General features: G+C 49.1%; 1 protein-coding gene across 1 annotated transcript in view; it reads left to right on the top strand.

The window, feature by feature from the left end:
- The window catches only part of LOC147111318 (plexin-A1-like), a 616,616-nt gene that overhangs the window by 552,586 nt on the left and 40,856 nt on the right, over window positions 1–23,174 (top strand). Inside the window, exon 23 of the mRNA XM_086002083.1 lies at window positions 13,778–13,844. Coding sequence (XP_085858209.1) covers window positions 13,778–13,844 — 67 coding nt within the window. The remainder of the gene's footprint in view (window positions 1–13,777; window positions 13,845–23,174) is intronic.

Here is a 23,174-nt window from a genome sequence, read left to right as displayed (position 1 = left end):
GGAAATGGGGAGGGGGGGGAGAATGCTTCGCGGGGCAGTTGGAGGAAGGAGGTCATGCGATGAAACCTCCGGGAATACATGCGACCAGAGCTGGGAACACCTGTCCCAAGATGGCGATGCTCACTGTCGAGGCCTACGCATGAAGTATGGCCACAGGGCGTCGGTACCGCTGGGTCCCGCGCAACGAGGACAGGAGGGCAAAGGAAAAGAAGGATTGACTGCAGAATAATTCTTCCGCTCCCCTCACAGGCCCACTATTGGCAGATCGATGGTGAGCGTTCCTATTTGCCCGTTGTCACTCAGGGCTAATGATCCGGAGACACGAGTTCAAATCCCACCACGACAGCTGGGGGAATTTAAATTCAGTTAATTAAATAAATCTGGGATAAAAACGCTCGTGTCAGTAATGGTGACCATGAAACTATCGGATTGTCGTAAAAACCCATCTGGTTCACTAATGTCCTTCAGGGAAGGAAATCTACAGTCCTTACCCGGTCTGGCCTATATGGGGACTCCAGACCCACAGCAATGTTGACTCTTAACTGCCCTCTGAAATGGCCGAGCAAGACACTCAGTTGTATATAGTGGCTCACCACCACCTTTTCGAGGACAATTAGGGATGGGCAATAAATGCCGGCCTTGCCAGCGACGCCCACATCCCATGAATGAATTTTAAATAAAGGTTGGGTTACAGATCAGCCATGATTTCATTGAATGGCGGAATAGAATGGAGGGGCTGAATGGGCTCCTCCTGTTCCTGCGTTCCAGAAAGCCTCCTTCAATATATGAGATGAAGATGCAGACCGCCCTTAGTCAGAAAATAATAAATAAAACATTCCACATTGACGGCATGAACTTTTCTGTTCCTCTAAACGTGAGCTGCATTGGCAGGAGATTGGTGCTTGTTGCACTAAAGCTTCAGCCTGCTTTCAGTTGCGATTCCCGTCAGCCCCACGGCGCGCCCCCCCCCCCCCCCTCCATGTAAGGAGATGTGAAGCGTTGACTCGCTCTGGAACTCGTTAATGTACAATCCCAGGGCTCCTAATTTGCAGCAAGTGCAGTAGTCAGACGTGTAAGCGAGCTCTCCGGAGCTTGAGAAGGGGAAAGGTTGTGGCTGAACGGAGCAAGCCTCTTGCAAGTAGAATGTTGGTGCAAAAAGGACACGAAAGTTGGCTATTTTCGCATCGCCTAACACTGCAGACTTGGAATAAATTGGAAAAATAGATTACATAACGAGTGGCGAACCCTCAAGATGGCTTCAGATAAAGAAGGGCCTTCAACGTACTTCACCTCTCATCTATCCAGAATTGGAGCTCTGCTGTCTTCTCATTACAACCTTGTAACATCCATCTGAACAGAGGCAGCCAGGCTGAATCACTGACCATAAGGTTATTACAAACGGGAGAAGGCCATTCACTCCAAGTAGCCTATCCCTTTTTCAATAGATCATCCCTACCTACCCAACTTCTCCCCATATCCCACAGTCCCTTCTCTCTCCAGAAACTGATATACCCATTTATCCTGTACCCCTTCGCTGGCTTTTCATGGTTACTTATGGTCCGGCAATGCTTTGCTTTTAAAATTCTCAGTTTTATTTTTACGGCTTCTCCCCCTCCCTATCTCTGTAACCTCCTCCAGCCCTTCAACCCTCCGAGATCTCTGCGCTCCTCCAATTCTGTCCTCTTGCGCATCCCCGATTTAAATCGCTTCACCATTGGCGGCCGTGCCTTCAGCCGCTGAGGCCCTAAGCTCTGGAATCTCCTCCCTAACCCTCTCTGCTTCTCACCCCCCCACCCCGCGCTCTCCCCCTTTAAGACGCTCCTGGCGTGAGCACTGGCACAAAAAAAACCTCCGGCTCGGTTTTTTGGTATCCACTGACTACCATTGAGTGACGTGTGTATTGCCTGGCCCTGGTGAATCGCAGTCAATTGCCATTAATAAGAGTCTAATTAAATTCAGTAGGTCTGAGGTCTCCTGGGAATCTCCCGAGTGCATCCATTCCACTGCCTGCCTCGTTCAGTCAGTGTCTCTGTCTCTTTGAACTGTGCGTGTGGATGTGAATTGTCTATTGAGGCAAGTGTTTAAAATAAAAATGGAAAGGAAGAGTACGGAGTGAGAGAAAAAAGCATCTGAGAAGTGGGAAAGAAAGTTGCAAGGCATGAAAGAAGTAGGGGGAGGGTGGGATATCAAGAGTGAGTGATGCCTTCTCTGATTTGTGAAGTGATTTTTTAAAAATTCCATGCACATTTATGAGTATATTCTTTCGAAAATTAAATTATACATTCAGATTCAATTCTAATTGTGGGGGGGGGGGGAAACTAAACCAATCACAGCAGGCTTGTGATCAAAGGCAGGCAAAGTGAGTTCAGGGCCTCTAAACGGCGACTAGGCCATAGCGACTACACTGGAGCATGAGCCAGCACCGTCAGCGGGGGGGTGGAGGAACAAAACAAAAACCATTCTGGAGTAATCCGCACATCTGGCCGAAGAGCAACGATGGATAAACTGGTCTATAGCCTCAGCTTAGAACTGGGCCTAAGCGTTTTTAGAAAATTAGGCAAAGGAGTTAGTCCCCTCGAGCCTGTTCCGCCATTCAGCATCTTAACAACATCTGCCCACCTTGGTTCTGTAACCCTTTATACCCTTGCCTAACAAAAATCTTATCGATCTCGGTTTTGAAGTTTTCAACTGGTCCCCCTCAGCCTCTCGACAGCTTTTTGTGGGGAAGAGAGTTGCAGATTCCCACCACCCTTTGTGTGAAGAAGTGCCTCCTGACATCACCCCTGAACGGCCCGGCTCGAATTCTAAGGTTACGCCCCCCTGGTTCTGAACACTCTCACCTTTTTTGGTTGAGGATTTTGCACCTCCGTTCTGAATTACAGACTCCCACTCCTAATTTTCAAACTGATTTTGGAAAAGAGAAATCGTTTACTGATATTTCAATCATGGACATTGTCAACATGGAGCCAGGCCAATTTGCTCCTCGTGCCTTTGCTACTGTGCACGATCTGCTCTCGGAGGAATGAGCAGAAATTTCCTCCAACTAAGTATTGGGAAGACCAAAGCCATTGCCAGCCGTAGCTCAGTAGGTAGCACTCTCTCCTCTGAGTCAGAAGGTTGTGGGTTCAAGTCCCACTCCAGAGACTTGAGCACAAAAATCTAGGCTGACACTCCAGTGCAGTACTGAGGGAGTGCTGCACTGTCTGAGGTGCCGTCTTTCGGATGAGATGTTAAACCGAAGCCCCGTCTGCTCTCTCAGGTGGACGTAAAAAATCCCACGGCACTATTTCGAAGAAGAGCAGGGGAGTTATCCCCGGTGTCCTGGCCAATATTTATGGGGAGAAGGCAGGGACAGGGTACTGAATTTGGATGATCAGCCATGATCTCATTGAATGGCAGAGCAGGCTCGATGGGCCGAATGGCCTACTCCTGCTCCTATCTTCTATGTTTCTATGTCCCCGCCACCAACTCCGCTCCCTCGCCACCGACTCCATCCCTCTCCCTGACAACTGTCTGAGGCTGAACCAGACCCTGAGATGAGCTTCCGACCACATATCCACACCATCACCAAGACCGCCCAATTCCACCTCCGTCACATCGCCCGACTCCGCCCCGCCTCAGCTCATCTGCTGCTGAAACCCACATCCATGCCTTTGTTCCCTCTAGACTTGATGATTCCCAACGCTCCCCTGACCAGCCTCCCTTCTTTCACCCTCCGCAAACTTGAACTCATCCAAAACTCCGCTGCCTGTATCCTAACTTGCACCAAGTCCCGTTCACCCTTCGCCCCTGTGCCCGTTGAACTGCATTGGCTCCCGATCCGACAATGCCTCAGTTTTAAAATTCTCATCCTTGTTTTCAAGGCCTCGTCCCTCGCTCCTCCAGCCCTGCAACCCTCCGAGTTCTTTGCGCTCCTCCAAATCTGACCTCTTGCGCTTCTCCGATTTTGGTTGTTCCACCTGACATGAATCAGTCATTCATGAAAGAAAGACTTATGAAATAATACTGAGCGGCCTGCGGGTGGCGCTGTCCAGGGAGAGTATAAATACTCGGGCACGGGCCCAGCTTGCTCAGGACATTCTTAACAGGAACTAGTGAAGGACACAATGAGACCTCCATGTTGTAAAACAGTTGATTAAAGCTTTGTTTAACGCTTAGACCAAGTGCCTAGTAGTTTTCTTACATCACCACCATTGGCGGCTGTGCCTTCTGTTGCCTCGGCCCTAAGCTCTGGAATTCCTTGCCTAAACCTCTCTGCCTCGCTACCCCTCTCCCCTCCTTAGCACCCACCTCTTTGTCCAAGCTTTTGTTCACCCGACCTAATATCTCCTTACATGGCTCGGTGTCAAATTTTGTCTGGTTACGCTCCTGTGAAGCCCCTTGGGGTAGTTTTACTACGTTAAAGGTGCCATATAAATGCAAGTCGTTGTTGTATATTTGCCATGCATTGTAGTCCCAATCCTGTTCCACTGTGGGTCAGTCAAATGGATTTGCTCAATGAATTCTCAAGTGTGTGAGAGAATGCGTTTGATAATGTACAGCATTGTTTAAATATTAATTAATTTGGGAGTTTATGGCTGGCATAGAAAATATAATGTCTCGCCTTGGTGCAGTCAGGGTTGGGTTTAAGGCAGGGTCGTCTAACCTTCTAGAGATGGGGAGCAGATACTTGTAGCAAAAGAAATGAGTGGGTCGCGTTTGATTGTGCAGTAACGTGAGACCCTGATATACAAATACAGACCCCCTTACTCTCAAGATACGCGAACCCACATGTTCAAAGTCAAACTCCTCACCCGCTCCCCCTTCAACACGTATGCACAAAACAGGAGCTCTACCTCCCCCCCCCCCCCCACCCCCAATCCCTTTCAAAATCAGATATATACTTGAAAAGGAAACATTTTCAGGGCTATGGGGAAAGAGCAGGGCAGTGGGTCCAGTTGGATAGCACTCTCCAAGATAGTCACTAATAAATCCAATAAGGAATTCAGGAGTAACTTCTTTACCCAGAGAGTGGTTAGAATGTGGAACTCGTTACCACATGGAGTGGTTTGAGACGACTAGTATAGATGCATTTAAGGGGAAGCTGGATAAACACACGAGGGAGAAAGGACTAGAAGGATATGTTGATGGGGTGAGATGAAGAGGGGCGGGAGGAGGCTGGTGTGGAGCGTAAACACCGGCACGGACCATTTGGGCCGAATGGCCTGTTTCTGTGCTGTAGGCTCGCTGTAAATTGCTCTGAATCTGGCACTAATTGACAATCTCACTTGGAGAAACCACGGTGTGGGAATCCAAAATGTTACACCGGGGGGTGAGATAAGAGGGGGAGGGAGAGATCGTGTTGAGGTTGAGACTGCGGCCCAGTGCTGGGCCAGAGTTAAAGGGAGTTTTACTCTGGATCTAATTCTTCTCTCTGCCCGTGCTCAGAGTATTCGATGCTCCTATTTATAGGAATATAAGAATTAGGAGCAGGAGTCGGCCATTCAGTCCTTCGAGCCTGCTCCGCCATTCAATAAGATCATGGCTGATCTTCTACCTCATCTCCACCTTCCTGCACTATCCCCATATCCCTTGATTCCATTAATATTCAAAAATCTATCGATCTCTGTCTTGAATATACTCAACGATTGAGCCTCCACAGCCCTCTGGGGTAGAGAATTCCAAAGATTCACCACCCTCTGTGTTGTGTATGTACCTTTAAGAGAATAACTGGTCTCAGACTGCAGTACCGGCAGTGACCACCCCTGTATAAAAGGCGCTAGAGAGCCTCTGTTGGTTAGTTTTCGTTTATGCCTTTCACCAGTAAAGATTTGTTTGTTTCTCTCCTGCTAGTCCGTGTCTCAATCATTCACGGACTTAACACTCTGAATGAAGAAATTTCTCCTCATCTCAGTCCTAAATGGCCGACCCCTTATTCTGAGACTGTGACCCCTGGTTCTAGACTCCCCGGCCAGGGGAAACATCCTCCCTGCATCTACCCTGTCAAGCCCTGTAAGAATTTTGTAGGTTTCAATGAGATCACCTCTCATTCTTCTAAACTCTAGAGAATATAGACCGAGTCTACTCAATCTCTCCTCATAGGACAATCCCCCCATCCCAGGAACCAGCCTGGTGAACCTTCGTTGCACTCCCTCTGTGGCAAGTATATCCTTCCTTAGGTAAGGAGACCAAAACTGTACACAATACTCCAGGTGTGGTCTCACCAGGGCCCTATATAATTGCAGTAATGCCCTCGCCGAGCACAAGAATCCACCACAAAATAAGTGATCGAGGTGGGCTTCCGTTTCCATTGTTACGTCTTCTCTTCAAAGTCATCAGCTTTCGAGCAATTAAATAGTAGCTCTCTCTCGGCCTGTGCGAGAGCTGTTAATAAATTAGAAGCAATAAGCATTGATAATAAGGAAGCATTTTAATTACTTTGCAGGTGATGTTTCCAAGGTCATTATCATGTAGCACCGTTGAAGTGTAGTCGCATCTGAGGCGACATTTTGGATGATTTATGTAATAAGTTGGCTAATTAACTTAATTGGTAGATTTTAATTGGAATTCAGTATTTGTTTAGGAGATTGCCGGGGACTTTGAGGGGACCAGCCATTGCATGTCTCTCTCAGTAGAGCATTCAAACTGCTGGGAATCAGTTCGGTTTTAACATGGTTCCGTCCAGTCCTCCTGATTCAGGTCGGCCATTTTAGATATAGAAACATAGAAGATAGGAGCAGGAGTAGGCCATTCGGCCCCTCGAGCCTGCTCCGCCATTCAATGCGATCATGGCTGATCATCCAAACTCAGTACCCTGTCCCTGCTTTCTCCCCATACCTCTTGATCCCTTTAGCCTTAAGAAATATATCCAACTCCTTCTTGAATATATTTAATGAATTGGCCTCTACTGCCTTCTGTGGTAGAGAATTCCACAGGTTCACCACTCTCTGGGTGAAGAAATTCCTCCTCATTTCTGTCCTAAATGGCCTACCCCTTATCCTTAGACTGTGACCCCTGGTTCTGGACTCCCCGACCATCGGGAACATCCTTCCTGCATCTAGTCTGTCCAGTCCTGTCAGAATTTTATAAGTTTCAATGAGATCCCCTCTCATTCTTCTAAACTCTCATTCTTCTAAACAAGCCCAATCGTCCCAATCTCTCCTCATACGTCATTCCTGCCATCCCAGGTATCAGCCTGGTGAATCTTCGCTGAACTCCTTCCATGGCAAGAACATCCTTCCTCAGATACGTGAGCAGCGCCTCAGTTTTTCAAATTGACATTTTGTAGAGTCATCGCTCTTCGGTTTCTGGTTCTGTAGGGTGACCAGTGGGCTTACAGCTATCCTTTCACCTCGAAGCCCAGCTCAGGGTTGTCGGGTGAAGCTGCCCTCTCTCTGCCATCTGTCAGGGTCCTGAGTGAAATGAACATCAGCAGATCTCAACCCAGTCCTCGCAGGCGTGAGTTTACAACACAAGACTGTCCTGCAATTTGTGCCAGCGTGCAAAAAAATGAGAGTAAAGGGTCTTTTCTGAAGTTAACGCGAAAACATATTGTTGTGCCAGAGAAGAGCATTGGCTGTAAAGCACTTTAGGACATTCTGAGGTTGTGCAAGGCGCTATATAAATGCAAGACTTTGTTTTTTAAAGAGAACTTTGCTCTGCAGCTAACCATGACCTGGAAGTGCTTGAGGTGGTACAGTCGGGGCAGTTTTACTCCATATCTAACCCGTGCTGTACCTACCCTGGGAGTGTTTGATGGGACAGTGTAGAGGGAGCTTTACTCTGTATCTAACCCGTGCTGTACCTGTCCTGGAAGTTTTTGATGGGACAGTGTAGAGGGTGCTTTACTCTGTATCTGAACCATGCTGTACCTGCCCTGGGAGTGTTTGATGGGACAGTGTAGAGGAAGCTTTACTCTGTATCTAACCCGTGCTGTACCTGCCCTGGGAGTGTTTGATGGGACAGTGTAAAGGGAGCTTTACTCTGTATCTAACCCGTGCTGTACCTGCCCTGGGAGTGTTTGATGGGACAGTGTAGAGGGAGCTTTACTCTGTATCTAACCCGTGCTGTACCTGCCCTGGGAGTGTTTGATGGGACAGTGTAGAGGGAGCTTTACTCTGTATCTAACCCGTGCTGTACCTGCCCTGGGAGTGTTTGATGGGACAGTGTAGAGGGAGCTTTACTCTGTATCTAACCCGTGCTGTACCTGCCCTGGGAGTGTTTGATGGGACAGTGTAGAGGGAGCTTTACTCTGTATCTAACCCGTGCTGTACCTGCCCTGGGAGTGTTTGATGGGACAGTGTAGAGGGAGCTTTACTCTGTATCTAACCCGTGCTGTACCTGCCTTGGGGGTGTTTGATGGGACAGTGTAGAGGGAGCTTTACTCTGTATCTAACCTGTGCTGTACCTGCCCTGGGAGTGTTTGATGGGACAGTGTAGAGGAAGCTTTACTCTGTATCTAACCCGTGCTGTGCCTGTGCTGGGAGTGTTTGATACGAACACTGGGTGTTTGAAATGGAAAATATGTTTTATTTCCCAACACTCACACGCCTCCCTTTGTTAAGCACAGAGATTAGTTCAAAGAAAGTAATACTTTAATTCGGGTGAGGAGTCTTGAGACTGTTCAAGCAAAATTTGATTTAAAAAATGTTCCAATTACTAACAGAAAATGCCAGTTTAAGGTGAATCTGTCCTGTGCATGCAGTGGCTTTGGGGATTCAGTTCATTGGTCAATGCTGAAAGAGAGTCTGAGTGAAGAGACAGTGTGGTAGGGATGTGAAACTTTTGGAAAGCATCCTGGGAGAGTTGCAATTTAGAACCCCCCCCAGAACAAAGTATGAGTGAGATGGGTTTGGTCTTGAACCCTCTGATGTGTTGCATTTCTAATATCCCTCTGGAATATTGGCAGACACAGTTCATGATGGATTGGGGATGGATTTTATTCCATTTGTGATAAGTTGTCTCATCCTTGTCATCAAATCCCTCCATGACCTCATCCCTCCCTATCTCTGTAGCTTCCTCCAGCGCTACAAGCCTAGGCGATCTCTGCGCTCTTCCAATTCTGACCTCTTGCACATCCCCGATTTCCATCGCTCCACCACTGGTGGCCGTGCCTTCAGCTGCCGAGGCCCTAAGCTGTGGGATTCCCTCCCTAAACCTCTCCGACTCTCTACCTCTCCTCCTTTAAGACACTCCTTAAGACCTTTGACATGAATCAGTCATTCATGAAAGAAAGACTTATGAAATAATACTGAGCGGCCTACGGGTGGCGCTGTCCAGGGAGAGTATAAATACTCGGGCACGGGCCCAGCTTGCTCAGGACATTCTTAACAGGAACTAGTGAAGGACACAACTAGACCTCCATGTTGTAAAACAGTTGATTAAAGCTTTGTTTAACGCTTAGACCAAGTGCCTAGTAGTTTTCTTACGTCAACCTTCCTCTCACCTGTCATAATATCTCCATATATGGCTCGTGTGTCCCAATTTTGCCCGGTAACGTTCCTGTGAAGTGCCTTGGGACGTTTTACTGCGTTAAAGGCGCTATATAAATGCACATTTTGTTGTTGGTAATCCACAGTCAAATTATGTGGTTTGAATTCTTGTGTCGTGTCTCTTGCTCTGGGGAGCAACATACTGTCCAGGTGGAACTGCATTCATGGCCCCCCGCCCCGTCCCACCCATGGGTAACAGATAATTGAGAGTCCTCCTATACTTGGTATGGTCCATGGAGTTTTAAAGCTTCTAATTGGTCTTTTCAGATTACCTCTATTAGGTTCCCAGTAACCACAGATCAGACCCGTGTTTTATCCACTTCAAAAATGAGAAATTCTCAAAAGTGGTGGTAACGTGGCTTTCACTGGTCTCTCAAGACCTCCACCCCCCACCCCCCCTCCCAAACCTGGCTCCAAAGCTCGGACTCCTGCTTGCCTCTCTCGCCCCCAAAATCCTGACTCGCTAATCCCCCCCGAACCCCAAAACCCTGAGTCGCTAATCTCCCCGACCCCCAAAACCCAGACTCGCTAATCTCCCCGAACCCCAAACCCCTGACTCGCTAATCTCCCCGAACCCCAAAAACCCCTGACTCGCTAATCCCCCCGAACCCCAAACCCCCTGACTCGCTAATCTCCCCGACCCCCAAAACCCTGAGTCGCTAATCTCCCCGACCCCCAAAACCCAGACTCGCTAATCTCCCCGACCCCCAAAACCCTGACTCGCTAATCTCCCCGACCCCCAAAACCCTGACTCGCTAATCTCCCTGAACCCCAAAACCCCTGACTCGCTAATCTCCCCGAACCCCAAAACCCCAGACTCGCTAATCTCCCCGAACCCCAAAACCCTGACTCGCTAATCCCCCCGAACCCCAAACCCCCTGATTTGCTAATCTCCCCGACCCCCAAAACCCAGCCTCGCTAATCTCCCCGACCCCCAAAACCCTGAGTCGCTAATCTCCCCGAACCCCAAAAACCCTGACTCGCTAATCTCCCCGAACCCCAAAACCCAGACTCGCTAATCTCCCTGAACCCCAAAACCCCTGACTCGCTAATCTCCCCGAACCCCAAAACCCCAGACTCGCTAATCTCCCCGAACCCCAAAACCCTGACTCGCTAATCTCCCTGAACCCCAAAACCCCTGACTCGCTAATCTCCCCGAACCCCAAAACCCAGCCTCGCTAATCTCCCCGACCCCCAAAACCCTGAGTCGCTAATCTCCCCGAACCCCAAAAACCCTGACTCGCTAATCTCCCCGACCCCCAAAACCCTGAGTCGCTAATCTCCCCGAACCCCAAAAACCCAGACTCGCTAATCTCCCCGACCCCCAAAACCCAGCCTCGCTAATCTCCCCGAACCCCAAAACCTTGACTCACTAATCTCCCCGACCCCCAAAACCCTGACTCGCTAATCTCCCCGAACCCCAAAACCCCTGACTCGCTAATCTCCCCGAACCCCAAAACCCCTGACTCGCTAATCTCCCCGAACCCCAAAACCCTGACTCGCTAATCTCCCCAAACCCCAAAACCATGACTCGCTAATCTCCCCGACCCCCAAAAACCCCTGACTCGCTAATCTCCCCGACCCCCAAAACCCTGACTCGCTAATCTCCCCGAACCCCAAACCCCTGACTCGCTAATCTCCCCGAACCCCAAAACCCCAGACTCGCTAATCTCCCCGACCCCCAAACCCCTGACTCGCTAATCTCCACGAACCCCAAAACCTTGACTCACTAATCTCCCCGACCCCCAAAACCCTGACTCGCTAATCTCCCCGAACCCCCAAAACCCCTGACTCGCTAATCTCCCCGAACCCCAAAAAACCCTGACTTGCTAATCCCCCCGAACCCCAAACTCCCTGATTTGCTAATCTCCCCGAACCCCAGACTCGCTAATTCCCCCCAAACCCCAAAACCCTGACTCGCTAATCTCCCCGACCCCCAAAACCCTGACTCGCTAATCTCCCCAAACCCCAAAACCCCTGACTCGCTAATCTCCCCAAACCCAAAAACCCCATACTCGCTAATCTCCCCAAACCCAAAAACCCCATACTCGCTAATCTCCCCAAACCCCAAAACCCCTGACTCGCTAATCCCCCCAAACCCCAAAACCCCTGACTCGCTAATCTCCCCAAACCCAAAAACCCCATACTCGCTAATCTCCCCAAACCCCAAAACCCCTGACTCGCTAATCTCCCCAAACCCAAAAACCCCATACTCGCTAATCTCCCCAAACCCCAAAACCCCTGACTCGCTAATCTCCCCAAACCCCAAAACCCCTGACTCGCTAATCTCCCCAAACCCAAAAACCCCTGACTCGCTAATCTCCCCAAACCCCAAAACCCCTGACTCGCTAATCTCCCCAAACCCAAAAACCCCTGACTCGCTAATCTCCCCAAACCCAAAAACCCCTGACTCGCTAATCCCCCGAAACCCAAAAACCCCTGACTCGCTAATCTCCCCAAACCCCAAAACCCTGACTCGCTAATCCCCCGAAACCCAAAAACCCCTGACTCGCTAATCCCCCGAAACCCAAAAACCCCTGACTCGCTAATCTCCCCAAACCCCAAAACCCCTGACTCGCTAATCTCCCCAAACCCCAAAACCCCTGACTCGCTAATCTCCCCAAACCCAAAAACCCCTGACTCGCTAATCTCCCCAAACCCCCTGACTCGCTAATCTCCCCAAACCCAAAAACCCCTGACTCGCTAATCTCCCCAAACCCAAAAACCCCTGACACGCTAATCCCCCGAAACCCAAAAACCCCTGACTCGCTAATCTCCCCAAACCCCAAAACCCTGACTCGCTAATCCCCCGAAACCCAAAAACCCCTGACTCGCTAATCCCCCGAAACCCAAAAACCCCTGACTCGCTAATCTCCCCAAACCCCAAAACCCTGACTCGTTAATCTCCCCGAACCCCAGACTCACTAATTCCCCCGAACCCCAAAACCCAGACTTGCTAATCTCCCTGACCCCCAAAACCCTGACTCGCTAATCTCCCCGAACCCCCAAACCCTGACTCGCTAATCTCCCCGAACCCCAAAACCCCTGACTCGCTAATCTCCCCGAACCCCAAAACCCTGACTCGCTAATCTCCCCGAACCCCAAAACCCTGACTCGCTAATCTCCCCGAACCCCAAAACCCTGACTCGCTAATCTCCCCGAACCCCAAAACCCTGACTCGCTAATCTCTCCGAACCCCAAAACCCTGACTCGCTAATCTCCCCGAACCCCAAAACCCTGACTCGCTAATCTCCCTGAACCCCAAAACCCTGACTCGCTAATCTCCCCGAACCCCCAAACCCTGACTCGCTAATCTCCCCGAACCCCAAAACCCTGACTCGATAATCTCCCCGAACCCCAAAACCCTGACTCGATAATCTCCCCAAACCCCAAGCCCCTGACTCGCTAATCTCCCCGAACCCCAAAACCCCTGACTCGCTAATCCCCCCAAACCCCAATACCCTGACTCGCTAATCTCCCCGAACCCCAAAACCCCTGACTCGCTAATCCCCCCAAACCCCAAAACCCTGACTCGCTAATCTCCCCGAACCCCAAAACCCTGACTCGCTAATCTCCCCGAACCCCAAAACCCTGACTCGCTAATCTCCCTGAACCCCAAAACCCTGACTCGCTAATCTCCCCGAACCCCAAAACCCCTGACTCGCTAATCTCCCCGAACCCCAAAACCCTGACTCGCTAATCTCCCCGAACCCCAAAACCCCTGACTCGCTAATCTCCCCGAACCCCAAAACCCTGACTCGCTAATCTCCCCGAACCCCAAAACCCCTGACTCGCTAATCTCCCCGACCCCCAAAACCCCTGACTCGCTAATCTCCCCGAACCCCAAACCCCTGACTCGCTAATCTCCCCGAACCCCAAAACCCTGACTCGCTAATCTCCCCGAACCCCAAAACCCTGACTCGCTAATCTCCCCGAACCCCAAAACCCCTGACTCGCTAATCTCCCCGAACCCCAAAACCCCTGACTCCCATTGGTGTCCTGACCTGATGTTAAATATCGGAGCCTGTGGGTTAGTAAATCCACCAATAGTAGTAGAGATAACCAATAGTAATAGAGATAACCAATAGTAATAGAGATAACCAATAGTAATAGAGATAACCAATAGTGGCCCTGCTGGGTCAAGAACAGTCAGTTTAAAAAAACCCGGACTGCCATTTTAGCCGATTCTTGTAAAAATAGATCCTTGCAGAAACTCTGGCGATGATGGAGATGGTAGTTAAACTGTACGTTGCAAACAAATGAACTTTATAATAACTTCATAATAATTACAAAATTTTTTTTTAAAGGACTGAGTCTGTTGCTGAGAAGATGCTGACAAATTGGTTTACTTTCCTGTTGTACAAGTTCTTGAAGGTAAGACTGGACTAACTTTAATGTCGGAATCGCAGTTGTATTGCGCTTAATGTGAGATCCTGTGTATTCAGTTACTTTTCAGTTGTCTCAATTTACCCCCCTTGTCCAGTAGTTTTCCCTCTCTAAAGCCTGTTGCCTTACAAGTGATTTGTGTCTCACGTCTGAGCTCCAATCTCTCCATCACCATCTTTTCCATCTCTATTGTGTCAACAATGTGTGATATCCGAGTGGTAAGGTCAGAAACTGAGATAAGCCAGACTTCAGGAACCAAAACTCAACTATTTAATTAGACATATGTAGCAGAGAACATAGCTCTTACAGCTGCAGCAAACACTTCCAATTCTTACTGTGCGATAACCAAGATGGAGAATCAACCTCTGAGTCATACCCAGAATGCAATGCCAATACCTTAATAAGTGGTATGCCAGGACATTACCTTAATACTGGTAAATATGATCCCTTAATATTTGTCTCCATCTGGTGGATAACTTAAGCATTACATCCCAGATTACTATACAATGTTTTTGTGCTCGGTGCCGCTCTCTTGTTTTTTCCTTGGCTTCTGCACTCTGTTCATCACCTTGTTGGTAAATTTAAAGTAGAGATATTAGGAAGACCACCTCTTGTTTAAAGGGTTGTTGGTACATGAGGGAGAGGGAGATATATACCCAAGCCTAGCAACAGTCGAGAGAGAGGGAGAGAATTACAAATCACCCTAGCAACAGCCAGTTCAAGATTGAAGTAAGGCTTTGGGATGTTTCAAGTAGTGCCACACTATAAACACCCCACTACATACCATTGCAACCTACGTAAAAGGATGTTGATGTACGAGAAATATAAACTTGTGTGCATAAGCATCAGGAGTGGTAGCGTAGTGGTGATGTTACTGGTAATGGCCTGGACTAATGATCCAGTAGAGCAGGCGTTCAAATCCCACCTTGGGTTGTTGTGAAGCTGAATTTTTGTTGAGCATATTCAAGGCTGAGATGGATAGATTTTTGGACTTGAGGGGAATCAAGGGATATGGAGATCGGGCAGGAAAGTAGAGTTGAGGTCGATGATCAGCCACGATCTTATTGAATGGCGGAGCAGGCTCGAGGGGCCGTATGGCCTACTCCTGCTCCTAATTCTTATGTAAGTATCGGCTGAAGGACGGATGCATTGACCGGAGACTACCAAATATGGCAACGCCACTTCCAGTTTGATAAAGAGAATAGTGTATAAAATAAAAAGCTTTTGTGTTAAGTTTGAGAAGAGAGAAACCTACAAGAATTGAGCGCACGCCTACATTCAAAACTGTTGACAAAGCCCCGCTTGTGAACCGCGTTATACTCTGAAGAACAGATTTTTTAAAATGTTATGGTTAAGTGATTGCAACCATAAAGCTAAATTCGTTACTCCTCAAGTGAACAACAGAAGATGGTTTAAAACAACAAGGGTGATAAATGTTTTGTAATCTACTGAGTGAGGCAGGAGAGGCAATGAACATTAGGGATGTTCAAAGTGCCGGGAGATGAATCTTCAGTTCCAGCCTGGAGACTCCAGGGCAACACAGCTACTCCAGCTAAGTGACTTCAATGAGATGTCGATGAAGAGATGGTAAAATAGCTCAGGAAAAGACGACAGGTATTTCTGGGAAGCGGCGGTGGTGGGGGCGGGGGAGGAAATCAGAATCGCAATTCCTTAAGTTTAAAAAAAGAAGAGATTTGGCCCGACGATCAAAGAAGTGGCTACCACGTCCAGATCCCGCAATTGCAATTCCGAGACTAGAGCCGAAGTAAAATGGTGGAAAATCGGGGATTCTGTCTTTCAGAAGTCCCCAAAGTGCGTCATTCATCAATAATGCACAACACACGTGGCTTTTTGCTTTTATGTCCTCGAAGATCTGGCTTCAATGAATTGAAGAGAAGGAATTGCATTTGTGCTGACAGGCGCTCGTTGAAGCGCTGTGTACTGTCCAAATAACGTATATTTTAGTCATGTTATGGGAGCTCGTGACCATCGCTTTATAAATAAAATAAAAAGATTGCCTAGAGGCACCAATGCATTTATATTATTTTAAGGTGGGATGTACATCAAAATGAAGGATCATTTGCAGAGGAATAAATTGGTTTGTCAAACTGTTCATTTCAGCCTTGTTTAAAGCTGAAAAGAAAGATCATTTCTTTTAAAGGCAGTGAATATTTTTTTACGATATTTAATATAAAGTACTTGTTGAGGTCTCAAAAGTATAATGGACCATCATCAAAGACCCTACCCACCCCAGCCACAGTCTGTTCGCCCTCCTGCCATCTGGGAGACGCTACAGATGCATTAGCACCCGAACGACCAGATTTAGGAACAGCTTCTTTCCCAGGGCTGTCATCCTACTGAATTCCACAAATAAACTCTAAAGCCTGCACATCTGCCAATGCACTTTATTATGTTTATGTTAATGTATTACAAGCCAATTGAATGTTGTATGTTTAAATGTCTCCAAATGTACACTCTCGGGAGCTGCAAGCCTACATTTCGTTGTACTGCACTTGTGCACTAACAGTGACAATAAAGTTGATTATGAGATGCCTACTTTACGTGAGGGAATTGTTGGGCCTCCGTTCTCGCCTGCCAAACCTCCAGATGTGTGTGTGGATCTGCAAAGACCTCGACCGGTTTTTCCTCCCCACTGGTTTTTGTGTAATCGCACTCGGCTCAATCTCTCTGCTTCCCCAGCGATCCCAAGACGGTCTCTAATCTTTCCAACAGCCCGGATCCACCAAAACCTCTGCCCCAAACCCTTCCACTTTTTCATTTCCAACTCCTGCAGAAAATTACACCCTAGCTGCCTCAAACGTTCTCCAAAGTTCGTCCCGATTCTGGTCTCCTGCGCACATCCCCCCCCATTTCCTTTGCCCCACCATTGGCGGCCGTGCCTTCAGCTGTCGAGGCCCTAAGCTCTGGAATTCCCTGGCTAATCCTCTCCGCCTCTCTCTCCACTTTTAGGAACTCCCTTAAAACCTACCTCTTTGACTGAGCTTTAAGTCACCCGACCCATTATCTTCTTTGGCTTGGTGTCAATTTTTTGTCTGATTATGCTGTACCCAAGCCAGAGCCGGTGCCCGTGGAACTGTACCCCAGCCAGAGCCGGTGCCCGTGGATCTGTACCCCAGTGAGAGTCACCATCCACAGAACTGTACCCCAGTGAGAGTCACCATCCACGGAACTGTACCCCAGTGAGAGTCACCATCCACGGAACTGTACCCCAGTGAGAGTCACCATCCACGGAACTGTACCCCAGTGAGAGTCATAGTTTGTGGAACTGTACCCCAGTGAGAGCCAGTGTCTATGGAACTGTACCCCAATGAGAGTCAGTGTCTGTGGAACTGTACCTCAGTAAGAGTCAGTGTCTGTGGAACTGTACCCCAGTGAGAGTCAGTGTCTGTGGAACTGTACCCCAGTGAGAGTCAGTGTCTGTGGAACTGTACCCCAGTAAGAGTCAGTGTCTGTGGAACTGTACCCCAGTGAGAGTCAGTGTCTGTGGAACTGTACCCCAGTGAGAGTCAGTGTCTGTGGAACTGTACCCCAGTGAGAGTCAGTGTCTGTGGAACTGTACCTCAGTAAGAGTCAGTGTCTGTGGAACTGTACCCCAGTGAGAGTCAGTGTCAGTGCAACTGTACCCCAGTGAGAGCCACGACACTGGTCTCATTTAAGAAACAGCTGAACGTGTAGCTGGGAGATGGTAGGGTTTGTATTTTAGAAAGATGAGATCAAACCAGGCAAACTGACACCTTCATCCAAGCCAATCTTGTGGTTTAGTGAACAGAAGTCGAGCAGCTCGTTCTGGGAACTCCCAGCTTGATGACAGTTTTGTTCCTTTTGAGTTTCTCCGTTCGTCTCTGTGGTGCCCAATAATTGTGGATGAAAATGTTTGCTTGCTGCTATTTATATTTTTGAAGCGTAACAGGCCTCCCGAGCTGAATTAAAGCAGGCACGGCCTCGCAGGCGAACCCGAACGCGCGAGACGGAGAGTCCAGTTTTTCAGCGTCGTTCCCCGTGAAACGTGGTCTTCAGTGAGAGGAGTGCATTCATTTTTATTTTTAAGAGCCCTCTTGCTGGTTTCTGATGAACAATGCATGCCTCCGATCACCATGGCAACCGTGTGTTCTTGATTCCCTCCTTTGAACTGTGAAATCAATCGCCTCAGGTGTTCGGACCAACTCGCGTCTGCATTTGCCCGAATGTTGCTCAGAACCAACACCGTTCCTTGGCGGGTTTGTATCAACCCTGCCTTTTCTTCCACCCCCGACCCACCCACCCCACTTTGTTTAATTTTCCGGCAGATCTTTCCGTTTCTCCTTGCATTGATGGTTGAGTTGCCAACTCTGTTTGGCCGTATGCCTAGAGTTTTCATCATTGCCTCCCGTTGCCCCGCTCCCGCCATTGGTTGCCCCGAAACGTCCATCCTCCTGGTGCCTCCCCGCCACCCCCATGGCGATTGGAAAAAGTAAAGAAAGACTTGCATTTCTATAGCGCCTTGCACGACCATCGGACGTCCCCAAAGCGCTGTACAGCCAACGAAGCACTTTTCGAAGTCTAGTCACTGTTGTAATGTGGGAAACACAGCAGACAATTTGCGCACAGTAAGCTCCCACGAGCAGCAATGTGATAATCACAGAATCCCCACAGTGCAGATAGAGGCCATTTCGGCCCATCGAGCCTGCACCGACACATATCCCACCCGATCCCCGTAACCCCTACACCAACACATATCCCACCCTATCCCTGTAACCCCACGTATTTAATCCCCCTAACACTAAGGGTCAATTTATCATAGCCAATCATCCTAACCCGCACATCTTTGGACTGTGGGAGGAAACCGGAGCACCCGGAGGAAACCCACGCAAACACGGGGAGAATGTGCAAACTCCACACAGACAGTCACCCGAGGCCGGATTCGAACCCGGGTCCCTGGCGCTGTGAGGCAACAGTGCTAACCACTATGCCATGTTTTTTTTTTCCTGTTATGTTGGTTGAGGGATAAATATTGGCCAGGACACTGGGGATAACGCCCCTGCTCTTTTTCGAAATAGTGCCATGGGATCTTTTACATCCACCTGAGAGAGCAGACGGGGCCTTAGTTTAACATCTCATCCGAAAGACGGCACCTCCGACAGTGCAGCACTCCCTCAGCGCCGCACTGGAGTGTCAACCTAGATGTTTGTGTTTAAGTCTCTGGAGTGGGACTTGAACCCACAACCTTCATGACTCAGAGGCGAGTGTGCTGCCCACTGAGCCACGGCTGACACTGTCTACATAACTGAAGTCCCTTAGTGCTGGTACCATTCCAGTAAATCTCCCTTGCATCTTCTCCAAGGCCTTGACATCCTTCCTAAAGTGTGGTGCCCAGAATTGGGGGACAATACTCCTGCTGAGGCCAAGCCAGTGATTTATAAAGGTTTAGCAAGGTTTTCCTTGCTCTTGTACTTGGTCGTTTCTTGTAGAAAGAGTGAAAGATAATGAGAAGATTTCCGTATTTCCTTTGGGATGCAGTGACTATTGCTGTGTAGGCAAAAGTGACAGCCATTTTGCACACCACTTAATCCCACAAGCAACAATGGGGCAAGTGACCAGTTTTGGGTGGAGTTGGCTGAGGGACACTGGGAGAACTCCCTGCTTTTCTTTGAATAGTGCCATGGGGTGTTTAACATCCAACCGACCAACAGGGAGCTAAGGTGCTGTTTTTATACATATTGGCCTAGAAATTCACTATGGCCCCGCCAGCTGGCTAGCGCCCAAAAGTTAGCGCTGGGCGCGGAGCCATTTGCGACCGTCAGATATTCACTTTTTGCGCCCCAAGTCGGAACCGGGCGCTATTCCAGGGTGTGCCCGCCCCCGCTTGGGGCGCTGAAACTGAATTTCAGCGCTCTAGGTGCTGCTGCGCCACCTGATGCGGTGTGGCAGGCTGCGGTACTGCAGGCCTCCTCCTTCTCTTAAGGTGGAGGTGCCTGCAACGGGGAGATCGCCGCTGGATTGTGCCAGCAAATGAGCCCGGCACCACGGAGAAGTGCCGGGTTCGCGGAAAGCAGCCGGCAATGCCGCGGGGGGGGTGGTGGAGGAGGCCGGGGAAGGAGGTGCGGGCAGGCGGCCGCCGAAAAAGCGGCCGGCCGCACCTCCACCTTTATGCGCCCCACTAAGGCTGCAGTAAGGCCCTGGTCTCCGGATGTTAGTAGCGGCCGCCACAGAGGAGGCGGCGGCAACTGAATATGGGGGTCGGGCCGGCATCGGGGCGGAAACGGGGCACTGCGCACACCGATGACGTCATCGGTGCCGGCGCAGCGCTACCGGCTACCGCCGCCATTACCGCCGAGCTCAATATCAGCGCAACCTCCTCTACTGGCGCAGAAGCCCTCTTTAGGTGGTAACTGGGCGCAAAGCTTGCAGCGCCTTACTGAATTTCTAGGCCATTGTTTTCTATTGTGCTGTGGCCTCCTTTTTTTTACATTTATTACTTCATTCCCGGGATGTAGGCGTCGCTGGCGAGGCTGGCATTTATTGCCCACCTCCAGTTGCCCTGAGCAAGTGGTGGCGGGCCGCCTTCTTGAACCACTGGTAGCGGGTTTGATACAACAGAGTGGCTTGCTTCAGTGGGCAGCTAAGAGTCAACCACGTTGGGTGTGGGACTGGAGTCACATGTAGGGCCAGACCGGGTGAGGCCAGCAGGCTTCCTCCCCTAAAGGGACACTTGAGGGAAGTCCTGCCAACTGGGTAGAGATGGCCCAAGCTTGTTTCACTTAGTCAGCAGATAAATGAGACATCAGCATGGGCTCGACTTCAACCTGGGCCACTGTCCTTTAACACCTTCCCTGAGTCCCTTCACCTCCGTCCCTGCTTACACTCCTATTTGACCGTGTTTCCCTCCCCTCCCACTCCCCCCCAATTTCCGTTTCCCCTTTCTTCTTCTTCTCGCTCCGACTTTGCTGCACTCTCCGCGTGATGAGTGTTGCCGAAATATAAGTTGCATTCCTGTCGCTAAGAGATTGCATGCCGAGTGACGACATTCTACGGAATTCGGGCAGAGAAGGTAATTAATGTTCCTTGCCTCGGTTTGTCATGTCTCAGATGTTCAGCTACGACATCAAAAGATTTATCTTTTCCACCCCCACCCCTCCCCGCCCCCCCCCTTGCCATCCAACCAACTTTAATGAAGTCAGATTCACAGATTAAAGATAATTTTTGAGACAAGCGTGGTGTCGGAGGTCCTGGCTGTGATGTATGTGTGTTGAAGCTCGTTAGCAGCTGCCTATTTAATTATCAGAGATGATAAGGAGATGCTAACAGCATATGGTGAGAGAAGGATCGTTAGTGATTTCAATTTGAGGAAGCACGGGGAGAAGCGAAGTGAGGCACGTAGAATAAGAACGAATGAACTTGCATCTATAACATGAATTAACAACATGAAGCTGGGTTCTCATTCCAGGCTACCTTGGACCAAGTGGTTTCTTTTCTCCTCTGGTTTGGGTTTTTTCTGTTTGATGCTTGTCAAAGTTTTTCAGTGTTTTGTTCAGCAAAGTTATTCTCTGAAGGACATTTGCTGTTTGCTCAACTTTGTACCAATAATTGTGGAGAATATATTCTTGCTCACTGTACCGCTTGCTGTCTTAAGCCTCGCAACTAGCTTCACCCACTGTGCTGTCTTCATGCTCTCCATCTCTCACTGCCTCTAGCTTCTCTTCACTCTCCACTTTTGTGTGTGTTTATCTCTCTGCTTATCGCTGTCTTTCTCATTCTGTTTCTCTCTCGGCCAAACACATTTTCATTTTCTCCCTCTTTCTTTCCCTCCCTCCCTCTTTCTTTCCCTCCCTCCCTCTTTCTTTCCCTCCCTCCCTCTTTCTTTCCCTCCCTCTTTCTTTCCCTCCCTCTTTCTTTCCCTCCCTCTTTCTTTCCCTCCCTCCCTCTTTCTTTCCCTCCCTCCCTCTTTCTTTCCCTCCCTCCCTCCCTCTTGCCATCCCTCCCTCCCTCTTTCTTTCCCTCCCTCCCTCTTTCCATCCCTCCCTCCCTCCCTCTTGCCATCCCTCTTTCCCTCCCTCCCTCCCTCTTGCCATCCCTCTGTGTTTGCCCCCCTCTGTTTCTCTCTTGTCTCCCCCCCCCCCACCCCCGCATCTCTCTGTGGAAGTGGGGGATATACAAGAGGAGAGAGTACATTGACCGAAGTATTTGAGCGAGCGTCTGCGGAAAAAGGCTCTCCTTCGATCCTTGCTATAGTTCAGATAGGGTCTGACGTTCTCCTTTAATCTCAGCTATGATGCTAACAGAGTTCAGGGGGCTGTCCTGCCTGCGGTGGGGGCAGTGACCATGTGTGGCGGTGTGGGGGGAGGTTAGAAAGTAAGTTCAGAGCGTCTCCTTCGTGAGAGGAGATGCTCCCAATTATTACAGCCCTGGAGAAGCCAAACACATCTGAATCCCAGCCTCGTAGGAAGGCCCTGGCCCGTTGCCATGACAGTGAGTGGGAACCAACCTAGTCCCAGTCCTCTTACTATTCACAAATTCAAGGGCACTATTGATGTTTTTCTTTAGTGTTTTTCAATTATCTCCACTTTTCTCCTCCGATTAAGTTAACTCCATAACATAAGAAATAGGCCCGGATGAAATGTATCCCAGGCTGTTAAGCGAAGCAAAAGAGGAAATAGCAGTGGCCTTGACCATCATTTTCAAACCCTCTCTGGCTTCAGGTGTGGTGCCGGAGGACTGGAGGACTGCTAATGTGGTACCCTTGTTTAAAAAGGGAGAAAAGAATAGACCGAGTAATTACAGGCCAGTCAGCCTAACCTCGGTGGTGGGAAAATTATTGGAAAGAATTCTGAAAGACAGGATAAATCTTCATTTAGAAAGACTCGGATTAATCAAGGATAGTCAGCACGGATTTGTTAAGGGAAGGTCATGTCTGACAAACTTGATTGAATTTTTTTGAGGAGGTAACAAGGAGGGCAGATAAGGGTAGTGCGTTTGATGTAGTTTATCTGGACTTTAGCAAGGCTTTTGATAAGGTTCCACATGGCAGACTGGTCACGAAGTTACAAGCCCATGGGATCCAGGGCAAAGTGTCAAGTTGGATTCAAAACTGGCTCCGAGGCAGGAAGCAGAGGGTAATGGTCGAAGGGTGTTTTTGTGACTGGAAGGCTATTTCCAGTGGGGTTCCGCAGGGCTCAGTACTAGGTCCCTTGCTTTTTGTGGTATATATCAATGATCTTGACTTGAATATAGGCGGTATGATTAAGAAGTTTGCAGATGATATTAAAATTGGCTGTGTGGTTGATACTGAAGAAGGAAGCTGTAGACTGCAGGAAGATATCA

Source organism: Somniosus microcephalus, chromosome 11 (genome assembly GCF_052327205.1).
Source record: "Somniosus microcephalus isolate GS21.2 chromosome 11, FLI_Smic_1.0, whole genome shotgun sequence".
NCBI classification, from domain to species: domain Eukaryota; kingdom Metazoa; phylum Chordata; class Chondrichthyes; order Squaliformes; family Somniosidae; genus Somniosus; species Somniosus microcephalus.
Note: the sequence above shows the minus strand (reverse complement) of the source record. Positions and strands in the feature narration are given on the sequence as shown.